The 15,314-nt window shown below is 47.9% G+C and overlaps 1 protein-coding gene across 1 annotated transcript in view; it reads left to right on the forward strand.

The window, feature by feature from the left end:
* Nucleotides 1-7,197: 7,197 nt before the first annotated feature.
* The window catches only part of PID1 (phosphotyrosine interaction domain containing 1), an 84,547-nt gene continuing 76,430 nt past the window's right edge, over nt 7,198-15,314 (forward strand). Inside the window, exon 1 of the mRNA XM_059479664.1 lies at nt 7,198-7,242. Coding sequence (XP_059335647.1) covers nt 7,213-7,242 — 30 coding nt within the window. The 5' untranslated portion in view covers nt 7,198-7,212. The remainder of the gene's footprint in view (nt 7,243-15,314) is intronic.

Consider the following 15,314-nt stretch of genomic DNA (forward strand, 5'->3'; position numbering starts at 1 on the left):
TTCTTCCTGGTAATGAGTGCTGCACCCAGGTTAGGGACAAATAGGGCAGCCCTTTCCAGCTTACCTGTCTGCATTTTCTTACTTGGGACTGCGATAAATTGAAGTATAGTTTCATCCTCGAACTCTGCTCTGTTTCCTGTCTCACCCATTTTATAGTATATGATCACTGCAGAACAGGGAATATCTTCCCCTTGTCCAACAGTGGTCGGGGGTTTCTGCCCCTTTCTGTGCTTGGCAGAATTGGATTAGGGTGTTACTGGTACTGGGTGTTGGCTGTGGGGGACAGTGAGTGCACTAAACAAATTACACCAGGGCTGTTGCACACTCTGCCATGAACAGCTCAGCAGTGGAATTTGAAAATTACCTGGGTTTAGCTCTTGAACAATGCTTGTGGGCACAGTCATTTCCAGGGAATCTGGATTGTTGCAGCAGGGCTCTAGGTTGCCATGCTCGAGTGGGGGAAGGAGAAACGTCTCCTGGATTGCCACACAGCTGACCAGTCTCCCTAAGCCTATGAATAACTGCTGGGGATGTGTCACGGAAATAGGAAGTGTGGCTTCTGGTAACTTCCTATTTTAATGGATAAAATTGGGTACTGGAATGGTGAAATCTAGATGACAGATTGCCAAATCTTCTTCTTGCTGTAATGATGCTCTGCAAACAAAAGTTGTGATTTGAGTCTGTCAAAAGTCTCTTTTCTTGGTAAGTTTTCTTATTCTGAGGGAATATCCAGTACATGTAAAATTGCCCACAGTATTATTTATCATTTATCATGCTTCATGCATTTTTATAATTTCAGTCTCTTCAGTCTCAAAACCAGCTTATCTATATAGACATGACTCTTCTCTCTCTTATGTTGTTAAAAATCAGAAGTAATTTGAATTCAATTCACTGAATCACATCTGTGCAACTCAGAAAAGTGTCATGATCAGGAGCCGTGCAGATGCCATGGATTTAACCCATTGTAAAACTGGTGTAAGGGTCATCAGGATCTCTGCACAGATTTGTGGAGGTACATACTTCTTTTTGTCACAGACAAATAAGTACCTAATAATCATTATGGGTAATTAACAAATAAAGACAATACAGTCTAAGGGGCACAAGGTGGACAGGGGTCTTAACAGGTCTTGTTTCAAGTTTTTCTGGACTAAGAGAGAACAAATCTGTAAGCATCTGGCATGTGTCAACCCAAAGATTTTCTGGCGTTCATTTTCTGCTGCTTACAAGATTAATTGGTGCATTAAGAGCTGGACTTGGGCTTCTTTAGATTGTTCGTGCAAGATTTGCTGTTGGAGGCTGCCTGGGAAATCTCAGCGTTCCTGCAAGGAGGTGTCTGGCCAGCAGCTGTGCCAGCGCTGACGCGGCGAGAGCGTTCCCTGGGGAGGTGACGACTGATCCTCCGGTCCCGTGTTCCTGTCCTCTCCTCTGCCCTGCGTGCCATCACTGCCCCCACACCCCGGGTGGGGTTCTGCAAGAAGCAGGAAATTCTCGGGGTTTTCCCCTTGCTGGCTCTCTGCTCGGTGCGCCCCTTCCTCTCTTGGACGCTGCCCTCGGCCCGGCCTGCTGCCCTCACCGGGCCCCACAGCCGGACTGGGCACGGCCGGGGCTTCCCGCCGTGCGCGCCGCCTCTCCCGTCCCCGCTCCCGGATGGCTGCAGTGCCCTCAGCCGGGGGGCTGCTGATCACATCCGCCTCTCCGCTCTCTGCAGACGCTTTTCTCGCCGCCTGTGCGGCCCAGATTCCATGGCCTGAATTCCCCGAGGCCGGCTGGCGCGGGGCCGCCAGGCACGCAGCCCAGAGGCCGCGGCCCCGCAGCGCGGCCGCTGCCAGCGCCCACAGACTCGGCCTTTCGTCCCCGGGGCTGGCCAGGGAAAAACAGCCTTGGTGCTGCTGGCCCGAGGGACTTGGCATCCCCAAAAGATCACCTCTGTGTTTGCTGCGAGGCTGACAGCCCCGCTTCCCTCGCTCACCCCGGCTCCTGAGGGGACAGTGGAGGGGCTGACTGGCACAGGCAGAATAAACTTGCCCCCCCTTTCAGTATCGTGTATTTTGTCCTTCACAGAAGTGTTGTGCCCCTTTAAATGTATGCAAGACCTTTGCAGCAACCTTCCTTCTGCACTCGTTGGCCTGCCATGGCTTTGGTGCTTTATTTTCTCTGCTGCTGTGAGCAGGACCAGTACAGTGCCAACATGAAGGAAAAGTAAGATCAAATATCTCTCTGCCTTTCTAGAAATAAGACCTCTAGAGGTAATAAGAAAAAAAGGGATATCACGTAAACATGGCCAAATACATCACTACCTATGCCTTCCATGTTTTTATTTAGTCCATCCATCTCCAAAAAGGAACTTTTGGAAGAGGAAGGGAAGTAGCTGTCCTGGTACTTGGGGAAGGTGGTGGGGTGGGTAAAGCTGAAGGGGGAATCAGAAACACAAGCTCTGTGGCAGCAGTAAAGGTAATTAAAGACACCTGGTTGCTATGGGAACGCCAGCAAGAGCTTCCCCAACAAATTGGAATCAGCACCTCATTTTCCCTGGCAAGCACAATGTGGATGGGTGGGAGAATATGGTATATCCACACCTGAATTATCTCCCTTGACTGGGATACTGCTGCCTCAGTTTCACAAATGATTAACACCACAGTGCTTCAGGTTATAGTGTCTCCTGATGCCATTTAAAAATACCTCTAAAGGGGATTTGAGGCAGATGCATTGGGAGCAGAAGTGCCCTCTGCTGAACCACCTTTGGTGGAGCTGCACTCCCATGTCTGCATAATCATCTCTATGCACCTACACAATCAAAATGAAAATGATTACTAAATAACATTAGGGATTATACAGTAAGCAGGGATGTAAATAAATTTCCCTTTCAAAATATCAAAACACAATACTGAAAGGAAATCAACGGCCTTTGAAGATAATGTGGTCTGTACTTTGCCAGTATTTTAATGAAACGTTCTTACTGTGAATTGCTGCTAGTTTAACAGTGACCATGCCTGAGGAAATCCCTGGCAAGGAACCAGAACCAGACCTTTAGATGCTGCTACTCCCAGCAGAGGGTGTATCTGTCACCACATGTACATTGAAGTTGTTTCTCAATAGCCTCTGAACTCTGCAAATGATTGAGACCCCTCAAACCCCAGGTTTCTGCTGGCAGTGTTTGCAAACTGCCAGTGCTCTGCCCCTGGCTGCCCTTGCCTGCACCCCATGGCTGGCTGTGGTGCTGGTGCTGTGTCCTCCCCAGGTAATGCCCTCACTGCAGCTCCCCCAGGCCCAGACTCCAAAGTGTGCACCCTGCCATGGGAATTGGAAATCTCCAGCTTGGGTGTTGCCTCTGCCATATTTATATGACATGAAGTTGAGGCCATGCCATCCTATCCAGCTTTGTCATCTGCATGAGATGAAGTTCTACATAAAAATACATTTATTTTTATCTTGAATGTTAAAATGTAATTGTTGTCAGAAAAACCAGTTTGGATTGCTTGGATAGTGTATTTTGGGGTTGCTTAGGCACTAAGAATTTTTTCAGAGAAATATTGGAAAGCTCGGATGAGGTGTCTGGTGCCATCTATGCAGGGTAGGTAGCTGCATTTCTTCGGGTGATTTGACAAAGTGTTTAAGAGTAACAAGTGTATTTAGATTTTGGAAGTATGCTATTAATTACAGTCCTTTACAGACCATTAAATTTGCTAATTAGGCAAACTTACTCTACAAAAGCAAATACAAGGTAAAATGAATTAATAATTAAAAAAGGGATGTGTTTAATGAGTTCTGTATGCTTTGTAAACTTGCATAATCAAAAAGAGGATCTTGGAAACAGGACTTGCAAAGTCTGCAAAATATTTGGGGAAGCAGCATTTAAATAACTGAATGACTCTTCTAGTTGTGTTTCAGTGAGAAATAAGTGCTCCTAAAGCTAAATTAAGCTTTTGAAGTCAAATAATTCAATGGGATCAGCAAATGGATGAGTTTAGTTAATTAAAAAGGCAATGCTATAGTTAAAACCAAAATAATTTCTTTTTCTTTTCAAATGTAGAGGAGCTACGTTGCTATAAAAACCTTAAATAAAATCATCCTTATTAGGGGATGAGATGGTGCAAAAGGAAGACAAACCCAATAACTAGAAGCCATTAAAAGACAAAAAATATCCTGGAGTCACAGGAAATGCTTCATATTTACTATCTGAATAAAAGTGAAATTGGTCCTAATGCATCCAATACTCCCTTTTGAAATGCAAGATCTCCCCTGGCTCCAGTATTTCTGTCCTGTGAGCACTGAAATGAAGGAGACAGAGAAGTGGGACCAACCTGTCTAATGTATTGCAGTCTTTGAAAGGAATTGTCTTAACTCATTCTGAGGAGAGAAACTCCACAATTTGGCACAGTAAAAGGAAAATTAATAGAAAAAAACCCCTGTATCTTCTTACAGGCACATTCTGGAACACAGTACATCCTGAAAATAGGAATTCACACTATTTATTTAAGTGAAAGATCTCTGACTGGCTTGTAGCAGGACCTTACCTAATGCAGAACAGCTTAAATACCAAATAAAGAATGATGCTTGGATTAAAATATTAGAAAGTCTAGGTAGAAATGACCTAATCTTAGTGAGATTGTGACATGAACTCACCCAAGTTAAATGAATCATTTCCTGAGCTGGGCTCTGGCTGGTGCCTGACTACCCCAGCAGCACCTGGCCCAGCTGAAAATCAAGTTTCCTGCAGAGGTGTTGTGGGGCATGAACAAAAAGGCAAACCAGCTGAATTTCCTGAGACAGCCCATGGTGCAGAGCACACCTGGAGACTAAACCAACATGAGCAGAAGGGCTCAGTAGCTCTCTCATCCCCATAGTGCCACTTTGCTGCCTTGGTGAGGGATAAGGCTTGGGGAGGATGATGGTGGGGCTCAGGGATCACAGATTGCTTTCTAATCAACCAGGTGGATTTAAAAAATTTGCAGCTGAGCTGCTCCTCCCCGTGTATGAGCATATTCCTACCTTCTCATACAACTAAAGCCTGAAGCTTACAGCATTCATTTTCTTTTGTTTTCATATCCTTTTTTGAAATTAAGTAATTCATTTGTTCTCATAATGTGCCACCCATTTCGTAGCAAATGCAAATTTCCCTCCCCAGTTGTTTTAGTTTATATAAAAGTCATGTAAACCAAGAGAGAAGCAGCCTCCAGCCCCAGGGTTGGTTTCCTGCTAATTTCAGATCCTGAACTTCCTTTGTGTGCCCTGCTGCTGACAGCCTGGGTTGTGCCAGCTCCTAGCTGGTTCAGGAAATGGTGGTGGGTGGATTTATCCATATGGGAAGGGTCTATGAAACTGCTCCAGAGCTCACTTGAGGAAGAATGAGGCTTTTAGAAAAGGCCCTCGTGCAGCAGTGTAGGCACCAGTTGAAACAAACAATGGTGTGACAGGGACATGGTGTTTGGAAAGAGCTCTAGTGGGCATCTCAGCCAGAAGCTGGTGCAGAATTAGTGCTTCACTTCTTGGAGGGGAAGGAAAGGGGTGATGCATCAGGAAATGGAGATGCAACACTTGAATTGCTTTAATCAGACCATCACTGCCCAGGGACAAACTGGTGGAATCTTTCCAGAAACAATCTAAAAGTTCATGTTCATTGTGTCTTGCTCTGATCACATCCAGCCTCAGCTGGATCCTGCAATGTGTCTCAAGGTGTTGGTCCTTGAGATGGATCCTGTGGCAGAGCTGCCCTGCCAAAGGTCATGGTTTGTCCACAGGTGAGCCTGATGCCTGTTGTTTTGAGAAGATTCCCGTCAGTATTGCTTTTCCTTGCTATTTAAAACACTGACACAGAAAGGATGCCCTGTGTCCCCAGGGTCACATACCCACGTTGTGTTGGAGCCTGGCTTGCAGCCTGTGGGTTGCAGCCTGTGGTCAATGCTCAGGACAAGTATGACATGGGCTCCTCTGGGTTGTTAACAAATCCTTCTGCATCCAAGCATGAGGCATTACCCAGGCAGCCTCAGGTGAGCAGGGAGGGCCAGGCGCAGTTTTTGTGTCTGGAGAAAATGTTCCTTGGTGCAGCTTTGGAACCTGCAGACATTTTGCTTTTCTCTGGCATTTCTGGCCTTGTCGGGGAAGAGCAGTGCCTGCAGACCTCTAGAGTGTGTATGTCTATCCTTGTGGGTGTCGGGGCGCAGCTGGGATGCCCAACACCGTGAAACAGCTGAATGTGGCCTTGATGCTGGTTTGGTGCTGGCCCCTCGGGGACCACCCCGGCGCCCACCGGGCAGGGGGGATCCTGCTCCCAGCTGGCAGCTCCCTGTGACCCCACGCTGCGAGCAGCAGCAGCCTTACAGAGCCCTGACACCTCCTACGTGCTTGGCAGCAGCTTGAGCCACCTGCAGAACCGGAGGACAAAGTTTCAGCTGTGGTGAGGCAGCGTTCCATGGGGAAAGCTCCTCTGAGGGGGGGCACCCTCCCAGGCAGCGCACAGCGAACGCCATGAGGAAACCGGCACCGCTGCCCCAGAGGCCGTGAGGGGCCGGGACACGCCGGGCTGTGGCAGCCGCTGGGGGAGGCGCTGTCCCGGTCACCACAGGCATCCAGGTGGGATGCTTGCCGTGCCACGGGGGATGGAAGCCGTGCCCAGGTGGGATCGATGCTGTGCCCGGAGATGCTGTGCCCGGGTGGTGCCTTGCCCAGGTGGGACGGATGCTGTGCCCAGGAAGGATGGATGCCATGCCCGGGGAATGAATGTCGTGTCCAGATAGGACAGATGCCCTGCCCGGAGGATGGATGCCGTGCCCGGAGAATGAAAGCCGTGCCCAGGTGAGACAGATGCTGTACCCGAGGGATGGATGCCGTGCCCAGGTAGGACAGATGCCGTGCCCGGGGGATGGATGCCGTGCCCAGGGGATGGATGCCGTGCCCAGGGATGGATGCCATGCCCGGAGGATGGATGCCGTGCCCAGGTAGGAGAGATGCCGTGCCCGGGGGATGGATGCCGTGCCCGGGGGATGGATGCCGTGCCCAGGTAGGAGAGATGCCGTGCCCGGGGGATGGATGCCGTGCCCGGGGGATGGATGCCGTGCCCAGGTAGGAGAGATGCCATGCCCGAGGACCAGCGCTGCCGGGCGGGTCCGCGCGTGGCCCCCACGCGTGGGCGGGACGGGGCGGGGCGGGGCGGGGCGCGCGCCCGCAGAGAGCCGCGCGCGGCCCCGCTCGGCAGCGCCTCCCGGCCGCGGCACCATGTGGCAGCCGGCCACGGAGCGGCTGCAGGTAGGGGGGCGGCCGGGCTCCGAGCCTCGGGGGGCGGCGGGGCCGCGCGGCTCCGGGGCGGCGGCGGGACCGGCGGAGCATCACCTCCGTACCGGGAGTTCGCGACAACTTCTCCCCCCGCCGGCGCGGAGGGCGGGTGTGCGGGGACGCGGGACACGCGCGCACACGCAGTGCGGGGCCGCTGCCCCGGCGGCATCCCGGGTGTCGCTGCTCGGCGGCTCCGGCGCTCCCGGCGGAGTTGGGTGCCGCCCGCGGGGCTCGGCGGGGGACGCGGCGCTCGGGGGCTTCTCCGGCGCCGCTCGGGTGAGGGGCACCCCGGGCCGGCCCTGCCTGACCCGCGGCAGCGGGAGGGTCCCTCGGAGCGGTGCGCGGGGGATGCGGGGCCCCGTGGGAGTCCTTTGGCACCCCCACGGCCGGAGATCGGGATGTGGCAGGGTCACCGGGGTACCCGCTTGCCGCACCCTCCGGCGGCGGTCCGATGTGCGGTGCGGCTCTGCCGTTGTTCGTGTGGCTTGTGTGCGTGTTGCATAGTCCGGGGAAATCCGAGACAGGCAGAGAGTGAGATGAAATAAAACTCACTTTGTAGTTCCACTGCGTCAGTTTCGTGTAGTTTTCCAGGGTAAGTGTCGAGTGAGAGAGAATTGGATATCTCGGAGAAGAATCAATGGGCACAGCAGATGACAAGAAAAGGTTATTACTACTTTTGCAATTCAAAATGGGAATTTACTTTGAGATCATCAAGCAGAAAATTCAGCAGTTTGATTTGAGTTGATAGTAGAGCCAAGCTGAGAGATCTGTGAGCTTTAATCTTCACCAGCCAGTAATAGGAATAATTCCTGGTCTGAAAAAGCTGTACTTTTCTCTACAATGAAAAGCTTGATTTTTAGTGGATAGAAATGAGGTACCGCATACATAGTTGATGGATTCCAGGGTAAAACTATGTGTTCTTATTATTAGTTATTTCTTTCCCTGTGTTAGTCAGAAACCTCTCTGCTAGACAAGTGGCAGGATGCCCTGAATGAAGGAGTTAATGATCTTGGGTTCTGTGGAGGCAGGGGTTCCCTGGGGAGATGCAGGGGACAGACCTCAGGTGAGGCTGCACCCGGTGGCTGGTGACAAAGGAGAAGGTGAGGGGAGAGAAGGAGAAAAGGAATGCCTACGTTAGTAGTCTGTGCTGGTCTGGATTGTACAGAATGGCTTTGTGTCCCCTTGTGGAATTGTTCAAATAACAAGGTGCTGTTATGACAAATATCTGATACTGCCTACAAGAGCATGCAAGGCTAAAGAGAACCAAATGATTGTGTTTTGCAAAATAAGCTTGTAACCTTGTTTAGCCTTGTTTAGCTTATCCTCTGCACTGTTAGGGGTCTGGCCTTAGGGAACGGGTGGGAATGGCTCTGTGCTGTGGGGAACCAGGGCTGTGAGGAGAGGAAATGATTTACCACTGGGCTCCTCACTTACCTGTTGCAGCAGAACCCAAGCCTGTAGCAAGGGGAGCCTGTGCTCCTCCCTGCTCTTGAAAGGGAGCCACAAGCACCAAAGTTCTCAGCAGTGGCCACTGACTTTGTGCAAATCTACTTTGGTTGCCTCTGGCTGGAGTCTCCAGGCATCCTGAGCTGATCAAAATGCTGAGTGCCTGTAAATTCGCTTTTTGCCAACAGGAGTTTCTGGGGAAGTACATGAATAACTGTAGATGCTCTAAAAAATAAAGAAATCAGGGGCACTCAAAATTGCAGAATTAAAGGATGCTTTGGACTTGTGCCAGCTTCTGAAATAGGGAGAAAGCCTTGGAAAAGTTATAGGAAGCCCATAATAATTCTGTGTTCACACAAGGGGCTAAATAACAATGTAGTGATTTGTGGACAAAATGAATGCAGTTGAGGGGAAGGATGCTGGTGTAACTAGGATGAGATCCTGCAACTGAAAGCTTAATCCTAATCCATATATATATAAGCTAGAGTTACATGGGCAATAAACTATCTAATAACCTCAACCCCTCTGAATTTTTTTTCCCCCCAGAAAACCCTTGAAGCCTGGTACTTTCAAGTAGTCTGATCTCCTCTTGACATGTTGTGAATCATCAGCCTGGCCAGAACTGCTGGCAGTGCTGCCTGGCCCTCTGAGGAGAGCTTGTGCACGCTATAAATGCATCTTTTCCCCCTTCTTCCTCCTCCTCAATATCTTAATTTAGTTTCAGGTGTCCCATGTTGCTCTCTTTGTCCCAGGCTCCCTCCCTCCCGGCACGTAACTGCTGTGAAACAAATGTTGGTGCTGTGGGGGTGTTGAAGGGGGGCCCTCTGCTTGTCCTTGGCATCACTAGCTCTCTCTGGCTGACAAGCAAGTGTTGTGAGGCTCTGGGTGTGGGATTTTGGTTGTAGCAGAGTGGTTTGTGGTCACTGGGTAGAGTAGGTGACGTCTTATGGTCTCTATTAATGTATTCTAGGATTACAGTTATGGCAAGTCACTACTGCAGGATATTTAGGGGATGTATAATGGCAGATACAGCCCTGTCTTTTACATCAGGCTGATGTATGGGTGCAGGAAATGTGGAGCTGGCCCAGCTTTCTTGATGTTCTAATGTGTGCACGGTATGTGACTTAGTTTTGACACAGATGTATCTTGTGTCAATATCCAGCTGTGGGGAAGTGCAGGACTGTTGTTAGTCCGTGGTGTAGCTCTGTACTAAGTAAAACGGCAAACAAAATATTTTCATCTCTCAGAATATTTCTTTTGGCCTGGTTCAGTAAGGGAAAGTATGAACTGCCTTTGGAAGTGGATGCCTGTTGGTACGGGTCGGTCCTGCCCTCAGAGCTAAGGCAAGCTGTGTGCATTTAACTGAAACGGCAGTGGCCATCGCAGTGTGAAGGCTCCTGTCATGTTCTGACCAGCTGTGCCATGGTCCTCAATTGCTCACGGGCCTCCTTTCCCAGTCCCACTCAAAGGATGACAAGACTGCACATTCCTGGTCTGCTGCCATTCATGCAAAATCTCCTTCTGTTCCAAATGTGCTCAGTCCTGTCAAGTTTCATAGTTTGTGCTGAAGTTTTTGGCATTGACTGGATGGTACAATTCCAGTAGTGAGGTCAGCAGCAAAGCTCACACATACGCAATAGGAATGAAGTGTCATCAGCAGCTGGGTTACAGAACACTGTGAGCTGGGGCATGAGCTGGACTTGTCCCCCCTGCTGTTGTAGCCATTTGCTGCTGAAAGCTTCATCTGCTGCTGAAATGTGCCCCCCTTCCCAGAGCCTTGGTTTCTGGCTTTGCTGGAATAAGATTGTTTTTTAATTTGGGTTTGTTTTTTGTTTTATTTTGTTTTTGTCAGCCTGTCTCTACTTCCCTCTGATGGAAGCTTTTCCTATTATGCTGCCGTTTAATGAAGAAGCCTCTCTGTTTCTGGAAGATATGTAGAATTGAATTAAATGGATTAGAAGAATAACCTAGAAAATGTAGATATTGAGGTTTCTTCTTGAAAATATAATACAGCAAAGCCCGCTTTTGCTTTTTCTTTCCCTTCATGTTTTATGATTTTTTCACCTATAGCAGCATTGAAGTTTCGTCTGTTTTCTCCAAAGTTAGTGGGACAGGCAGTTACATGTGAAATCGTACATCTTGGATGTTGCAGGAATATACCACAGGGATCAGCGAGTCTCTGATGTGGTGAGAAGATGATGATTTTGCAGGTAATACAGGATTAGCATTATTCACACTTAAGAGAGATGATCTGGGACTGCGTCTGTTTGTGAGACTTTTTCGCTTCTAATTTCTGTGGTGGCTTGTGTTCGGTAAAGTGCAGGCGAGCATATGGAACATGTGTGTACCTCCCAGTCTTCTCTGGAGCAGCAGCCAAGGTTGCTTCAGGTATTTAAAGGTCATTCCCCCTGCTGGGAATGCAGAGACTCCAGTCCTGAGCTCACTGTACCTGCCTGATCTGATTGCCTTGCCGTGTTTGCAGCAAACCTTATCAATGGTTATAAGCAGTGAACACTGATTTGTGGCTTGATGTTTGTGGCAGTGGCACTTGTTGAAATGATGCCAAAAATATTGTGAAATCTTTCTTTAAAACTATTTCTAAATGTTCCTCTGTGCCTGGTTCAGCAGCCCTTGGCAGCACAGCTGGGGTTTTGGAGTTGATGGTCTCAGTGATGCTCCCGTGAGGACTCTGAAGTGGTGTTTGGAAACAAGCAAGGTGTTCTCACAACCTGAGAGGTGGCTGCTATTTGCTCTGTAGCCTAATTTTTCCTGGAAGCTTGATGCCAGACATTGTTTCTAGATAATAAATCCCAGTGGGAGCATAGTTTCCGAGGCTGTGCTGTTTATAAGCCCTGCTTGCAAGTTTCCCTGCTTCTCTTGACACGTGTGGGTAACAGGGATCACCATGTTCAAACAGCTTTTCCCCCAGAGCGGCGGTGCTGGTGCTGCCCAGCCTTGGGCTGTGTTGCCAAGTATCCCTGAACTGAGCCATGCTCATGAGCCCTCTTTTTGGAGAAAGTCTCACACTGCTTCTGTGGGTGATAGAGGGCTCAGATGAGTGAGGAAGGGAAGAGGGGAGCAGACAGCATGTGTGTCATGGAGCTTTGGGCTGGACACTGCTTGGCTTCATACAGGCATGCAGATGGCCAAGTGTTCACAGCAGGACTTCAGTGATTCTCTGTCTGCTCATCTGGAAGTTCAGTATTCTGATTGAAACCCACAGTTTGAGGCCATTTTTGGACAAGGATTTAATAATGGATGGCTGTAGTCTATTGTTAGAATTTATTTCTTTCATAAAGCTCCACATCTCTCCTAATGTGCTGTGCAATACTGTGCAGGAGAGCTGTGTGTGGGCAAGATGAAATGATGTGAAGCAGGTGATGAAGGGTAGGGAGTTTCAAGTCCTTTACTGGGGCAAGTTGGATTTCCTGAACCCCAGGGCTTAATTCTGCCATCATATAACTTGTGCAGGTCCTCTGAAATCCATGAGAACTAAGATTGTGTAAGGTTGCTTTACCACAGTCTTTGAGTTGCTGCTGTAGTGTATTTCCACATCTTTATGAACAGTAAAACAACAGTGTAGCTGTTAATGGAAGTGAAAAATTGAAAGCAGCAGTATTGGGGTTGCTGCTCACCTTTGGGCTGGGCTCTGAGCACTGTTATCCAGGGCCTCATAAACATATTCCATTTTTTACAGGAATTTGTTAATATATCTGTAGCCTTGCACCTTCAATCTACTTTTAAATTTTGTGATTGTAGACTGTTGCTAATTTCGCGTATATTACATGCATCCACTAACACTAGTATACACTAGTATCAATTGCCTTTCATGTATCAGGAGCATTGAAAAGATTTTTCACTAAAGAGAAGTGAGCTCTGGGTAGACCTAAACACGTGTGATGGTTTCTAGGTGATCACACCACTGTGGTTTGGTGATATGTTTGCATGTGTTCAGCTGTAATGTGGTTTTAGGTGCTATTGGTGCTTTCAAAATGAGCTTCTAATCCTTTTCAGTGTTCACATGCATATGTGTGTTAAAAATAACAGCATACAGTCAGTTAAAACAATAGTTTTCCAATTTTTAAAGCATATGGAAAGCCTTTCTAAGCCAAACACAAGCTAGCTGTAAGCACACAAACAGCTGTCTAGGCAGAAACTCCTGCAAGACACGTATAGCAGGACTGATACTACTACTGAACTCTGGTTTCATTAAATATTATGTCAGAAGGAAAAAATGGTAAGTATTTGAAATTTAAGCCTGAGTCATGTGGCTGCAAACGTCTGAAGTCTTACAGGCCGGTGTTTTGGCACTATATGGCTTCAGGATATCTTTCGAGGCATCAGAGTTTTGCACTCGTTTGCTGCTATGACTTTACAGCAGTCAGGAATCTTTAAAACAAAGCCCTGTGATTCCAGGAGGCTCATCTGGCACCACTTAACTCAGGTTCCTTTCTTTCTACATTATTTATTCTTTGTAGAAAATGAATGTCTCTGGAGAAATGTTAATTTTGGGAAGCATTCTATGACCAAAAGAAAATCAAAATCAATGAGAGCTTTGTGGAAAGCCCCCTGGGAAATGATCTTCAGGGTTCACTTATAGTGTAATACTGGTTTCTGTTTATGAAAGTGCCAGCCTGTTTGATGACCAAGACAAAACATTTAAGCAGTGATTTCCTTGAAGAAAGGCAAGCTAAATAATTCAGTCTACTTCAGAATTTTAAGTGCCTGCTTCAGATTTTGTGTGTCCCTGGTGTTATCCAGCAGGACAGGACAGTCAGCAGTGGCATCCCAGATGTTTCCTTCCAGGCATGGCTGTGTTCTCTGCAGACATGCCTTGGGTTGGTGCTGAGGTGTTGGGCTAGGTGTCCTCACCCTTAGAGCACTACTGTGTTTTGATGTATCTCTGTGCAGGCAAGAGGAGAGTCTGATTACCCAGAGACAGGTAAATGTGTAGCTGAAAAGTCCCTTTAAACAATGTTTAGTACTTAGAGTATTTTTTTCCCCATAGTGCTTTCATGTATAGGAATTGAACTTAATTGTATTTCATATAATAGCTAGAAGAGTTACAGGTAACAGTGTTAAGTCTTCTGAGCGGTTTCTGAATAAGTGTATCAGAACTCTTTGACCAAAAATGTTAAATGTGGATGATTGTACAAGTGTCCTGAGAAGACCTAATGTAGCATTTCATGATTTGTTTTTCCTGCTGACACCCTGAAAATATGGAGTGCAAGTATAAATCTTTGCACAGAATCTGAAGGAAAAAAGAAAAGCTGTGTATTCCCAGTATTTAATTTTCTTTTAATGATGTTGCTTCTACAAAATTACACATAGCCTCAGAATGACTAAGTTGGTCTGGTAGCACTGACGCCTTGGCAGTTTGGTGACGACTTCAGAAGTGTTGGTCTTTGAAAAGCCTCCATAAGTGTTTTCATTGGGATCATTTAAATAAATGTCCCTTTCACAGATTAATGGCTGGTTTTGCTTCCAGGCAATGTGGGCAGGAGCATTTCTAACCTGAGTTGCTGCTGGTGAGTTTTGCTGACAGAGCTGTGCTGTAACCACAGTGCTGCTGGGTTTGGGACAGCACCAGGGCTGTCAGAGTCCTTGCACCATCACCCTTTGTGGCCTTTGTCTGTGTTATGCCAGACAATTTTCAAATGTCTCCTCACATGAAAACCCTTTCTCCAGATATATTTGATGGGAGCTGCCAAGAACACTGAGAGCAGATAGAAATGTAATTAAGTGTCCTGATGCTCAGATTTGTGGCCACCTCTTTCTTCCCATGCCAAGCTCCCTCTGGTTTGAGAGATGGTTGTTCCATACATCTCATGTGAAGCTTGCAGGATGACCCCAGAGTAAGTTTACAAGTCTTCAGCTGGCTGTATTCAGCTTTGTTCAAGGCCAGGCTTTTCCAGACAGTGTTTTACCTGGTGGGCTGTGCTCTTGTGAAATCTTACCCACTCACTGAGTGTCTGGAGAGAAGAGCTGATGTTCAGTCTGGTGCCACTGGTGAAGTCACTGCTTTGAAGCTCTTGCAGTGGGATCTGATCCAAACTTCACTGGGGTCAGTACCAACCCTGAGCCTCAAGAGAAGGGCAGGAAAGCCATCCATTGGACTGTTACAGGAGATCCAGAGGGATTGTATAGTCTCATTTAAAATGAAAAGTTGTCTCTGCTATGGAGCTTCTTGAGTAATTCTGCTGGCTGGAAGGCAGGTTTAGAGGAGTTTGGGGTCTGTGAGGGGCCAAGACATTATGATTGTGGCAACATCAAAAACACCATCTGAACCTGCAAGTTTCTATCTCTCCTTTCCCTCCCTGAGTCTGGATGTTGAGGAACAGGAGGGAGGGTTGGATGCAACATTCCTTCTCTGAATGGCTACAGGGAGAAGCTCTCCAGAGTGACTCTCAGCTGCTCTGTGGCTTTCCTCAAAAGCTGGGGACCAGCTTTCCTGCTGTCAGGATTAATCTGTGCTTTCTGAACTGATCATGGTGACACTGACCTGAAAATGATAGTTTCTTGGGGAGAGAAATCACCCTTCCCTCCTTCCCTGTCATTCTGCTTAAGAAAAACAGGCAAACTAAATATCTGTTATTATT

This window comes from Ammospiza nelsoni, chromosome 10 (genome assembly GCF_027579445.1).
Source record: "Ammospiza nelsoni isolate bAmmNel1 chromosome 10, bAmmNel1.pri, whole genome shotgun sequence".
Taxonomy (NCBI): Eukaryota; Metazoa; Chordata; class Aves; order Passeriformes; family Passerellidae; genus Ammospiza; species Ammospiza nelsoni.